The 12,339-nt window shown below is 43.8% G+C and overlaps 1 protein-coding gene across 2 annotated transcripts; it reads left to right on the top strand.

Moving 5' to 3' along the window:
* Nucleotides 1-492: 492 nt before the first annotated feature.
* COMMD9 (COMM domain containing 9) lies at nt 493-5,262 on the top strand. 2 transcript variants are annotated; one of them, XR_005956286.1, is made up of 7 exons: nt 493-596; nt 676-801; nt 1,144-1,283; nt 2,024-2,058; nt 3,288-3,391; nt 4,198-4,974; nt 5,073-5,262. XR_005956286.1 is itself a non-coding variant. In XM_041481288.1 (6 exons), exons 1-6 carry the CDS (start codon nt 546-548, stop codon nt 4,336-4,338), a joined length of 597 nt encoding a protein of 198 aa, XP_041337222.1. In that variant the 5' UTR covers nt 493-545; the 3' UTR covers nt 4,339-5,034. The 2 variants fall into 2 exon arrangements, 1 of the variants encoding a protein (XP_041337222.1); XM_041481288.1 differs by lacking the exon at nt 5,073-5,262 and having other exon boundaries at nt 4,198-5,034.
* The last annotated feature ends 7,077 nt before the right edge of the window (nt 5,263-12,339 follow it).

Raw genomic sequence — 12,339 nt, 5'->3', positions numbered from 1 at the left:
AGTAGAAGAAGCATTTACATGTTTGCATTTCTCACTGTGCAATATTCTGCTTACGAACCAACAGAGATGAAAATGAGGATGGGGACATGACAGAGGCAGTGATAGGGAAAGACCACAGATTAGTGATGCCCTGGATCCAGATGTGCTGGAAGCCACACAAGGCAAAGAGAAGACGTTATCTCTCAGAAAGAGGACTTATTTAAATCCCTTAAAAAGTGTAAGACACAGCTTGCAAAGGTAAGGGTCCGTATCTCTATCACAGTGCCATGATAAACCCTTCACCTCCCGTTCCCGCTGGCTGAAAGCAGAGCGTTTACAGGACAATTCCAAGGCAGAGTTTTGCACAGAGAGTAGAAAACGCCCCGACTGGGGCGGCAGGGGCAGTGCCACACACCGAGAGCTTCCCTGTCCGTGTCCCTATCCCTGTCCGTGTCCCTGTCCCTATCCCGGTCCCAGTCCCGGCCCCTGTCCCTGTCCCCGGCCCCGCCCCGGTGACGGGCGCGTGATGGCGGCGGGCGGAGCGCGGCCGCTGTGACGGCGCCAAGATGGCGGCGCTGCGGGATGTGGACTTCGCGGCGTTGCAGATCCTGCTGAAGGTGAGCGGGGCCGGGCCGCGGGGGCCGGGGCCGCCGCCGCCGGGCCGCGGCTGAGCGCCCCCGCTTTGCTCCCCGCCAGGCGCCGTCGAAGGACGCTGTGCGGCAGCTGTGCCAGGAGTGCTTCTCTAGCCCGCCCGCCGCGCTCGGCCCGCTGGCGCAGCGCGCCGGCCCCGGGCTCGCCGTCAGCGCCGAGGAAGCGGAGCAGGTAGGGCCGGGCGGAGCAGCCGCGGGCCCCGGCGGGAGGGAACGAGCGGGACTGTGCCGGTGCCAGCACGGGGGTGGCCCAGGCCCTCGGGAAGATGCGGGAAACGAGACGTGAGCGGTAACAGCGGCCCTCGCCCGCGGCAGAAGGGAACGGGCTGAGGCTGCGAACCGGGGACGCTGAGGAGCTGAGCCCCATCGTGCTCAGGCTGTCGGGCCGTACTTGGATGCCCAAGGCCCTGGTGGTGTGGGCCCCGCAGCATAAGCTCTGTCCCCTGGCTAAGAAGGCCCGTCCTGTGCTGTATGTAATGCTTTTCAACCCAGCCCTGCTCTTGCCTCCTGACAGCTGGTGTCTGCTTTGCACAACCTCACCAGGCACGTGGTGTACCGCGGCTTGACCAGGGCAGAAGACATCCTCTGTCTCTTCCCAGAAAACTTCCACCAAAACCTGAAAAACCTCTTGACTAAGATAATCTTGGAGAATATGTAAGTGCTATCTGCCTCCCATTTGCTTTCAGCTGGAGAATTAAGGCTTGTGTGTGTGGTTGATACATGGATAGTTGGCAACATGATTCTTGTTTCTGTAAAGTTTGTGTGCCTTGGGCATAATCACACAGGCTGGGATGAGCAGAGTTGAGCAGAATATGTCATCTGAGTGGAATGGCCAACAAAACACAGCCATGTGGGCACACAGAGTTTTCCCATGACTTTTGAAACTGACATGGGCCACATACCCAACATGCAAAGCCCCTTTTATCTTAACAGCTGTGCGGTGAAAAAATGTTACTGTTGATGATAAAACTTAGAAGGCTGGATTTCAGCTCTAGAAGATCTAGGTAGTATCCAGATATCCATCCACTTGTCACCACGGCTTAGGTGCAGAGGCACTGTATGTGATAGAGCATACATGAGGTGGTGGCAGAGGAGGGCACTTCTGCTTGTACATCTCAATGCTTGGAGCCCATAGCTTTGATAAAACCAGGGAGGAAGGTTTAACAAGCTTTAAACAAGCTGCCCTTCCAGAATAACCCATGGGTGGTCGCCAGTTTGCCTGCCATTACCCACCAGTGCCAGCCTTTCCATGGCACTCAGTAATATAGGCAGTCTCTGTCTCCTTACTGCTGGTGACCCTTCAGGTGGGGCTAAGCCATGCTGAATGCTTACCTCTTTTTTTTTTTTTTTCTCCTCAAAGCACTGTTGATACTGTTTTCTTCACTTTTTCACAGCTCTGCTTGGAGGAATGAAGCACAAGCCAGTCAGAGTAAGTAGTAATCTCAGGAATGAGATTGTCTGCTAGGAAATAATGGATTATCTTAGTATTGTATTTATGAAGTATCTGACATGCATTACATAGGGACCAAGGCAGTGGTCCAAGGAGGACATTTCAACAGATTGATCTGTGTTAACGTAAAAAAGTGAATGGTTTCCTGCTCCTCCCAAGCCACCAGCAATCAATCTTTGCAAATTAACATACAGTGCTTAACAGATGTATTTTGTGTTGTCGCAAACGCTGCCAAGTGCTAGCCCTGACACACTGTGTACTGGAATTTGTTCCAAAAGCAGGAGCAAGGCAGCCAGTTGTGCACTGCCCCCTGGAGCTCTGCACAAGGAAGCAGAAGGAGCAGGGAGAGAGAGCCTTTCCCCAGACAGAAAAAAAATCAGACAATAAAGCACAGAGAGGAAAGGACTTGAGTGTCTGTAGTCAGTAGGAAGGCTGGCAGTCAACCCCTGGGGAAGACACTAAGCGTCTTACAATAGGCAGAATCCAGACAGGCTGCAATTGCCTGCTGAGACAGCTCTTTCCTTAGCAGCCAAGTTAGACCAGTCTTTCTTTCCTTGGGTGGGCCCAAGAGGTCTCCAGCTCTGAGCTATTGATGTCAGTATTGCACCTGTTAAATTGTTTCTGCTAGGCTGCATGTAATTAGGATGATAATTGAAACGTTTTTAAGGAATGTGAAGATTGCACTTTGTCAGTATGCTTGCTGTACTGTAGGATGCTTTGGTTGGGGAACTTGAAATAACATGTTTTATGCTGCTAGATTTTACGAGCTTTCCTGAGTGTTTTTGTACCAGTTTCAGAGCAGAGCAATAAGCATGCAGGTGCCAGAGCAACTCAGAATGAAACACTAATTGAATGTAGCACGCAGCAAGGCAGGGCATAAAGATGTGAAGAAGACATCTTACTGCTCTCATTCTCCCAGCTGCTTTGGGAATTTACCTCTGCTTCTTGCACTGAACTGTCATTGCAAGTAATGATGGGAGAACCCTTTTTGCCCTTCCACTGTTATGAGGAGGTCTTCAGAGACTGGCTTTTTCCAGAGTAAAATGATGGGAAACCATGTAGTGGGAACTAAACTTGTACACTTCCCAGGGGCGGAAGTGGAGAGGCCTGTGCATGGTGGTAGCACAGGTAGCACATGGTGGTAGCTTGCAGGGTCTGGTGTCATCATGTGCTGCTGAGCCTAACAGAGCCATTTTGTAATCCCCCAGTCTCCCTGCCTCGGCTGGTGGACATGGACTGGAGGGTGGACATCAAGACATCTTCGGACAGCATTGTAAGAATGGCAGTCCCTACCTGCCTGCTGCAGTTAAAGGTAATGGCAGTGGCTGTGAAGGGCCGAAATAACAAAGTCAAACACCTGACTTGCCAGGGAAAACCAGTTCAGAGACGCATCTTGTGCCTGGTGGGCCATTAGACTTTCTCAGAGATGATACCTGAAATGCCACAGAGGATGGGAATGTTGTCTCTGATGAAAGCTGTCTTGCACAGAAGTTTTGTGTGCATGAGGATGTGAGAAGTCACCATGTTTGTTCCTAGTCACCATTGTGTTCTACAGAAAAAAAGAAGATAAATCACGAAGCCATCATCCTTTAATTCTAAGCACTCCATCAACATGTTTAGCTGACTTCATTAGTTGGGAAATGACTTGAGATTATTAATAACTTCCTTCACTAGCCACATATATCATTTGGGGAGTATACCTAACTTACTGCTTGTGTTCTCAGAGTTTTGGATTCCCCCAACCAATAAAAAGCAGATGAGTGAGATTCAGAGGAGGAATTAAAATCTAATTTCTGTATGTGGGGTGGGGTTAATGTGGTATCTCTGTGGTATCTGCTGAGATGCTTTTGATACAAATGTGGCTTCCTGCCACAACTATCTTCAAAATATCCCAGCACTCATGGCAGTAGATGCTCACTTGCACTCTCTCAGTGGGAGTGCACTTCTCTAATGAGGCACACGGCTTAGAAAATGTGCCATGGTTCTTCAGGATGGAGCTGGATTTCAAATTCAGGCCATTTTGTTTAATCTATGTATTAAACACTGACTTTTGTAGTGGCTCTGAAAAACACATAAATTAATTCTTCATACAACTAACATCTCCATTCCTATTTTAAGATTCAGGAAGATGCTGCCTTATGTGGAAATAATCCTGTTGTTTCTGCACTGACTGTGGAACTGAGCAAAGAAACCCTGGACACTATGTTAGAAGGTCTGGGAAGGATTCGGGACCAACTTTCTGCTGTTGCAAACAAATGAATGCTCAAGGGCATGGATTCTAGCAGCAAGGAAGGGAAGTATTCTCTACCTACGGCTGTCAGAAGTTGCAGCCTAGTGTAACACGTTGTCTATTTCAGCAAAACAAAACTAAAGAGATTTCTTTCTTGAATTAATGAGATAGCTTTTGAAAGGCTAACACTCAAATACTCATTTGGATGGAAGCCAAAAAATTGTTTCCTATTGTGTTGTTGAACAAAAGCTGTTCACTATTTCAGAAGAGGATTTGAGGGCTGAGAGCCTGGCTTAATCACAAGGGTCATAACTGGAAACAGCAAATAGCTGCAGCCAATGAAGCAAGTTCTATCTCTGTCCTGAAATGAGAATCTGAAAGCCTCAAGCTGGGTAATGGGCTGCCTTCCAACAAAGGGAGGGTGCTTCTCTCTGGGATGTGCATGTACTGAGGTGCCTGCTGGATGTAGCACTCTCTCCCTCTCAGTGAAGCACAGCTATGCTGCAGATTGTTATTACAGGATGATGCACTGAAATAGGGCAGTTATGTTACAACACATTCCCTTCTGATCAGCTTCACAGCACCATTTGCAAAATGACTGTTCTGAACATCTTTAGAAGGAACTAATTTCCTCCTTCTGTTTGTAAAGAAAAAAAGGAGTTCAGGTAATTCATGTCTGGGGTTTATTGGACTCTGGACTTTGCATTTGTCTTTGCTGCAAAAACCAGACTCCTTCTGTTTGTAAAGAAAAAAAGGAGTTCAGGTAATTCATGTGTGGGGTTTATTGGACTCTGGGCTTTGTCTTTGCTGCAAAAACCAGGCTGGGAGAATAAAGAATTGAAGGCTGTTTTCTGTGCTGTAGGAAACCCCTCTGTGGCAATATGTGCCTATACTTCTTCAAAGTGTTCTGTTGTTTGTGTAAATTTTCATTTAATTAAAGAATGAACTGCTAATTGATTTTGTGAATCCTTTTCAGTCTGGAAGAGATGTTGTCCTGGGTTACCTCAGCCTCTTTGTGATGGTGCAGTTTCTAGGCTGATTTAATGGATGTTTGTGTTTGTTGCTGAAGAAGGATCTTTTGTTTCCTATTCAAATTGATTCATGTTTGAAACTTCCTTCTCTTCATTGTAATAAAGTTTCAGGGCACCTCTTTCCATGGGCATCACCTCCGTACAATATTAGAGGATTACCCTGACCTAGAAGTTTATAAATATGTATGCATTGTGAGTGTGGAGGAGTTCAGTGCAGAAAATCAACAACATTCAGTTTCTTCTTTCTGATGAGCTTCTATAGAAGTCTGTATCCAAATGTGTTTATGGCAAAATCCAGTCTTTCCTACAACACTGGGCTCTCCTTCAAGACACAAAACGTGTTTGGAAACACGAAATCATTCAAGAAGTGTACATAAACTACAAGAACTTTGTTAATTAATTCTGCACATCCCCCCAAAGTGCAGGCTAGAGTAAAAGTGTAAGTGAAGGCTGTGCCTTTAGAAGATAAAGGTGAAATGCAACTCATGCATCAAGATGAACTGTGTGGCAAGTCCCTTGTTAATGTCTTAAGCAAAGATTATAATGCTTAGTATGGTATCAAGGCAAACTGGTACATTTCGTGTATAATAGGGACATCTCAATGGAGGAGATGGATATTTAAGAGTATGTTCTGTAAGAGTCAAGCTGTGAAAAACATCTCTAACAGTACTTCAGTTTGAGGTAATTTTGTTGCCTTTGCAGCCTAGCCTTAAAAAAAAAAAAAAAAAAAAAAAAAAACAAAAAAAAACCCAAATATGTTTTATATGGTAAGAATCACTGAAGAGGTAAATAATTCAGGATGAAGTACTGTAATGTTAGAGGAGCTGAGGAAGTCAAAACATAGAGGAAATCCTTGAGGTAAACACTGAAGTTATAGTCAAAATGTAGGGTCCAATGCAATGAAGAACTGATAGTTGTGTAAAACAATTACACAACTATAGAATAGTTTTAAAGAAAAGGAAGAAAATGCTTTTCTGGTGGCGGAGTGGAGCTTTCTGCAGGTGGCTAAAAGTTGCTTGGGGAGTCTTAACAAAAAGGAATGTACCCACTCGACTAGAGACATGCCAAATATCTGGTGACTTCAAGGGGTAGATGTCAAGTCATTCTGCAAGAAGACACTGGTATTTTCTAGCTCAGTATTTAGGATGGTGTAAGAGCTTGCCTTCAAATCTTTGCCTAAATTGTTAGGTATTTTATTGTGAGCTCTTATCTCCTTAGCCAGAAGAGCTGAGACTGCTCAGAAAAAGGTACATAAAACAAAGGAGGCTGAGTAGGACTGTCATTACCGCGACAGCAGGAGAACTTCACATTAAAGTCCTTTTTATGGAGACTGCTACACAAGAAGAATAAATTGCCTGCTACTGCAGGCAACCATATGTGATCTTTTTCATAAAATTATTGCTCTCTTAAAATGAGTTAGATTTTCACCCTCCCTCCACATATTGCTGCTATTTGGTAGGGCTAGCCTAGGAGATGATGTATTCATCTCTTCTCTGGTACCAGATTGTTACTGTGCCAACACTGTCCTCTTTTGCTTACTTCTTTCTTGTCTTTCCATTTGTCCGTCCTACTTAAGCAGTAAAATCCCTCTCCACTTTTGATGACTAAGCCTTGTAAACTCTATATTCTGTGCCTTTCAGAATTGCAGTGGGCATTCTTCACTTAACAGTTTGCATCTCCCTTGAATGGGGTCATCACCACAAGTGTTCCTGGAGGATTGTCCAAGGACATTACTAAAGAATAAACTGTCATAGTACGTGAATTACCTGAATGAACTCCTGCCAGGAAACCACAAACCTTCATTGTGAAGTGGAGCTTAAAAGCTCCATCCTCATTCGAGTATTTGAGGAATAGAAAATTCATTTTCTACATGTACACTTGGTAATGGTGCTAATTCAGTTACAGTAAGCAAAACAGTGATAAATTTATTTATAAAACACAGTATGCAAGTTAAATTCAAATTGTAATTTCACAATCAGACATTGTGTTGAATCTGACTGTCAAAGTGTTGAAAAAGAATTACAAACATTAAAGCCTACTTTGTATTATTCAAAACAATACAAACAATGCTACCTTCTATTGCAAGAAAATGTGCACTTCAGGGTGTTCAGACTAAAAATTGTGTAGATGTGATTGAGAGCAAGAAAAGCTTAGAAAGTAAATACCTTTAAGGTTCCTAGCTTCTTCTTCAATTACTGATCTTCAAACATTGGTTTAAAACACTAGAAGACTTTCTAAGACTCATGATGGTTTGGTAAAGATCTAATAATTACTCTATATTTAAGTTCTGAGTTTAATACATGAAATTTATATATTCAAGCTTTTCTGAAACGAACATGTATACAAAGTTTTTGCTTTGTTTATAACTGAGGTCCTACTGTTTCATATCAAACAAGTTATTTTGTTACTAGTAATCTGGTTTAGAATTGTTTTTGACCTAAGTTTAAAATGATAGTTTCTAATTTTTTGCTGTTTAATTTTCACTGGATATTATAAAATTTCTTTAACAATATAGATGGGGCCACCTGCCAGATCAGAATTGAAGAAGGCATTTTGGGATCAAGAGACCAGTCTGGGATAGTTCTCTTGTTAAATGAACATCTTAAAAACCACAACAGTCCAGCTTAATCTCAGTTTTTGGTACTAGGAACAACATAGCTAGTGGTGTAATTTTGTCAGCTGCTTTATAACTATGGTTATTCTGAGTCATAATAATCCCTACAAAAGTAGCAGTTTAATACATTTACCACTCTTTTTTATATACCCTTAAAAGATTAATCTCACTAGGCTGTAGAGTGGCAGCACTTGAATTTGAGGAATGCCACCTCCCAAGACCCTTTACTAACATTTTGACCCCTTAGTTAGAAACTTTAGTCCATGGCACAGTAATTACACAAACTGTCATGTATTTTTCTCCCTGTCTGCACAAATGTTGTGCAAGTAGTTGCTGATTTTTTGCTCTGGTTTTTATGTAGGAGATTAATAATGCTTGTGACACTTGGGCTTGCCTTTCTAACTGACTTCTCCAAGATATAACTTGGTTAGCATTATGTAATTTAGTCTCCAGTATCACTGCACCAACACAGCCCTGTATCATTACAATGCAAGACCTTGGCTTACCCACCATCAAATATGTGCTCATCCTGCCCAGCGTTTCCATCTGCTCTCATGACTCACATTCATCTGGCCCCTGCTTGAAGGCAGCTGCACTACCATCACCAGTGAATTAAACCTCACAACCTACAGCAGGGACACATTTATAGCAAGGCTGATGACAGTGTGCTAAAGGTCTTGAGTTTTTCAGTTACACTCAAAAAATCATAGGTATCCATTAGAAGCCTCCTTGTAAGGATCAGTGGCAAAACACCCCTTGCCCTTTTAAGCACATAAGAACCAAACTTGCTGCTTGATGCTTTATAAACCTCTTTTCTGGACTTATAAGTGCCTATGAGTCTTGCCACTGACAATGCTGCTGCTATAGTACCCATGAAATACATAACAAAAATACCAGTACAGCACACCCACCCTGTGACAATTCTCCGGTGTATTTTACTGAGGATCACAGGAAGAGGGACAACGACAGGGTCAGAGCTGGCACTGCAAGCTCACAAGCTTCCTAAGCTTTCTGTAACATTGGCCTTTAGGAAAGAAAGAATCACAGAATATCCCAAGTTGGAAGTGACCCACAAGGGTCATGGAGTCCAACTTCTGACCCTGCACAGGACAGCTCCAACAATCCCACTATGTGCTTGACAGCATTGTCCAAACACTCCTTCAACTCTGTCAGGCTGGTGCTGTGACCACTTCCCTGGGGAGCCTGTTCAGTGCCCAGCAACCCCCTGGGGAAAGAACCTTTTCCGAATAACCAGGTTAAACTTAACAGAGAACAAGGAAATGAGCCTAGATTTACAGTCCTCCTAGTTCACTAAACACTCAAGCCTAAATGACACTGAGAGAATTTGATAAATTAACCACTCTAGCTGAGTATTTCCAGCCTTCTAAACTGGTACTGCTGGCCCGGCTCGGAACAGCACCTGACCATCTCCCGCCAACACGTTGGGCAGGTGTGACCGAAAGAGTGAGAACCAAAGGATGCCACAACAAAGAAACATTCCTGAAAGCGCAAACTCTTTTTCTCCAGGAGATGGCGAGCTCGGTCTCCCATTTCTCTTCCCTCCTCAGTTTCTCGGCAGGACACAGCAGTCTGGGCTGTTCTTAGAATTCTGGGAGCAAATCAATGCCTGCCGGAGTCCAAACAGCACCAAACCAGAAGGGGGATATTATTCACTGCTCAGCAAAAGGTCTCCCAACTGCTCCCACAATTGTGGGTTGAGGCAGCTCAGCACATTTTAGGGGAAGCTGGCAGAGATGGAAGCAGCAGATGGTTCTCTGGACAGTGCCAGTCATTTTAAACGCCAAGAAGGAGGAACTGTCCCTTCTTTTTCCCAGGTTGGATGCAGAGTCCTCCAGGGAAAGCTTAGGCACTTACAAGGGTAAGAACAATATTCCATTTAAAGAGATGAGGACAACTTTGAATGCTTCCAAACTGGCCTCTCTCAGACAATGTGAATTTTGCATAGATTTGTCTTTAAATAGTGGTGAGCAGGACACTGTAAAAATCACGTCTGGAGAAGGAAGTAAGATGGGGGGAGGGAGAGTTCCTTTTTTCCCAAGCATGTTAGAAAACAATTTAGTGCAAGAAGCACAATGGCATCTTGTGCAATGTACAGAAACTCTCTTGTTGCTTCTCCACTCACTTTTGCTGCTGCTGTTAATACAAGGCCTGGGATGAAAGCATTCCCTCCCCTCTCTGACCTTTCTGCACCCCCTCCTCCCAGGAGGCATCATCTTGCCACTCTGGGAGGGGAAGTGCTAATGCGCACTAGCAACACTGACACACCACACAGTGCTGTCAAATATGCAAAGTAAACACACAGAACAGAGGCAGTGAAATAGTACCCTGCTTTCATCCTTCCTCTCTTCTAGTCACTGTTCTTGTAAAGGCTGCTTTGGAACAATAGTAGGTATGGCTTCCCCCCCCACCAAGGAAGACACAATTTGTCATGTTGACATCATTCCTTTATGCTGATGAGATAGTGAGGGTTGAGTGCCAACTAGCAGCAGAAATATAATAGCATCCATCAGAGCTGTTAGCTAGAGTTGGCCAGTACTTTTGTTTGTAATTTAGAGGGCTATAACTCAGCCTTGTAAATAAGATGCAGGAGGAACTCTACACTGAAAATCTGGACCTTGCAGTGGGCTCTTTAGTTCCTTAGGGGGGAAAAAAAAAAATCAGGTTTGCTTTGACATCCTGCACTGTGCTGAAAAGAAGTGATAAGAAACCTGGATGAGATGACTGCAGCGTACCAATGCTTTGCACTGACAGGGTAACTGGAAATGCTGATTTCTTTACAACTGCATCAGTGAGTGTAGGTCCAGGGTGTTCAAACACACTTTCTGTATCAGTAAGTCTTGAGGCAAATGGTATCTTCACTTCCAAACAAATCACTGTACAGGTCAGCAAGGCTCTCCAGGTTGTATCTCTACTCCACACAGTGGCAGGGCTCAACTCACATAAAGCCCACTGCAGACTTATGACCAAGATCAGTAAATTACCCAGTGTCTGAAGTATTCTGGTTCCTTAGAGCATGGTGGCATTTAGGTATTGGGGCCTCATTCCCAAGCCTGTTCCTGCACTTATCTTATTTTCATGCCTACACAGAGACATGACCCCTACTTTTTGAATTTATTTTTTTTTTCAATCCACTAGTGTCAGCCAGTATTATTCCATGCTCTATTAAGCCAGAATGGTAGCAAGTCTAGAAAGTTTGAGTTGGATCTCAACAAACAACTGATAGACTTTTGTGTCCAATGGCAAATAAATAATCAGAAGATCGGAGTGAACTCAAAGAAACACAAAGCATGTCTTTAGTGCAGTGCATAACTGAAAGTTAAGAGAACTGCATTTAGAAACTAGTGTTTTTCCTCTCTGAAAAGAACAGCATGAAAGTGTATTTGGCCATCTGTGTCTCAGGATGTTTTCCTTTTCTTGGGCACAGATGGTAAACTTCAAACATCACTATCACTCCCATCTACCACATAAGCCCTGTAAGCAATCTTATTTACAATTTCTAGCCATTGCTTTCCAGTGACCTCATTTCTCCCTTTGGTGCTATCTTGGAAGTTCTGGCTAATATTAAAGGCACTGAAACAGACACTTTCAACACTCCCTTGTGGGTGTGGTAACATAGTTTTCAATGAAGAAAAGACCCTTTAAACAAAATGAAAGCTGGCCACATTTTCCCCTTAGCCTTAGGCAAGTAAAAAATAAAACCCCTTTCCTATGCTTTCAAAACGACAAAATAAAACAGCTAAGCAAAAAATCTAATCAAGGTGAACCTTCATTCCACCTTGTGGTTTGCAGAGCACCTCTCCAGACTGCACACTCTGAGGCAGCGACTTGGTCTTCATAGCCCCATACAGGAGACTAACTCTGCCACTGGTACACCATCAGTAACACCAAGGATTCTGTCTGCTGGTGTTATGCATCACCAAAATACTGTAGTTATTTTGGGATCAGATTTCCAGTTGTCTGACACAGCATCGGGCTTATCTTTTCCTAGATAAGTAAGGCTGATCTATGCAGTTCAATGGGTGGATTGTGTCATCACCAGCAGCTCACAGAGAAATGGTCCCATTTTCAGATGTGGAATATTTACTTTGGAACTTCAGATACTTCTGATAACCCTCCCTCTAAGCCCATCGCATCTGCAGTGTCAGAAGGGATCTCAGTACAATTTCCCCCAAGAGAAGCAATTGTCGTGGTATTTTTGGTTAAAATTTCTTCTTCCTCTACAATTCCATTTCCTTGTATCATTCTGTATCATACACACTGTCATTCTCCACTCCAGAGTGGATTACACTCTGGCAGTGAAAGAACAGCATCCTATTTCAAAAATTCAGGAATAAATGAAAAGCACCAAAATTAAAAAATAAATT

This window comes from Pyrgilauda ruficollis, unplaced genomic scaffold, assembly GCF_017590135.1.
Source record: "Pyrgilauda ruficollis isolate IOZ18807 unplaced genomic scaffold, ASM1759013v1 scaffold55, whole genome shotgun sequence".
NCBI classification, from domain to species: domain Eukaryota; kingdom Metazoa; phylum Chordata; class Aves; order Passeriformes; family Passeridae; genus Pyrgilauda; species Pyrgilauda ruficollis.
This window is presented reverse-complemented; position numbering and strand designations above follow the sequence as displayed.

Coding starts and splice junctions, on each gene's coding strand:
- COMMD9 (XM_041481288.1), top strand. CDS start 546: ATGGCGGCGCTGCGGGATGTGGACTTCGCGGCGTTGCAGATCCTGCTG. Junction 802..1,143: donor GCGCCGAGGAAGCGGAGCAG/GTAGGGCCGGGC, acceptor GCCTCCTGACAG/CTGGTGTCTGCTTTGCACAA. Junction 1,284..2,023: donor AAGATAATCTTGGAGAATAT/GTAAGTGCTATC, acceptor ACTTTTTCACAG/CTCTGCTTGGAGGAATGAAG.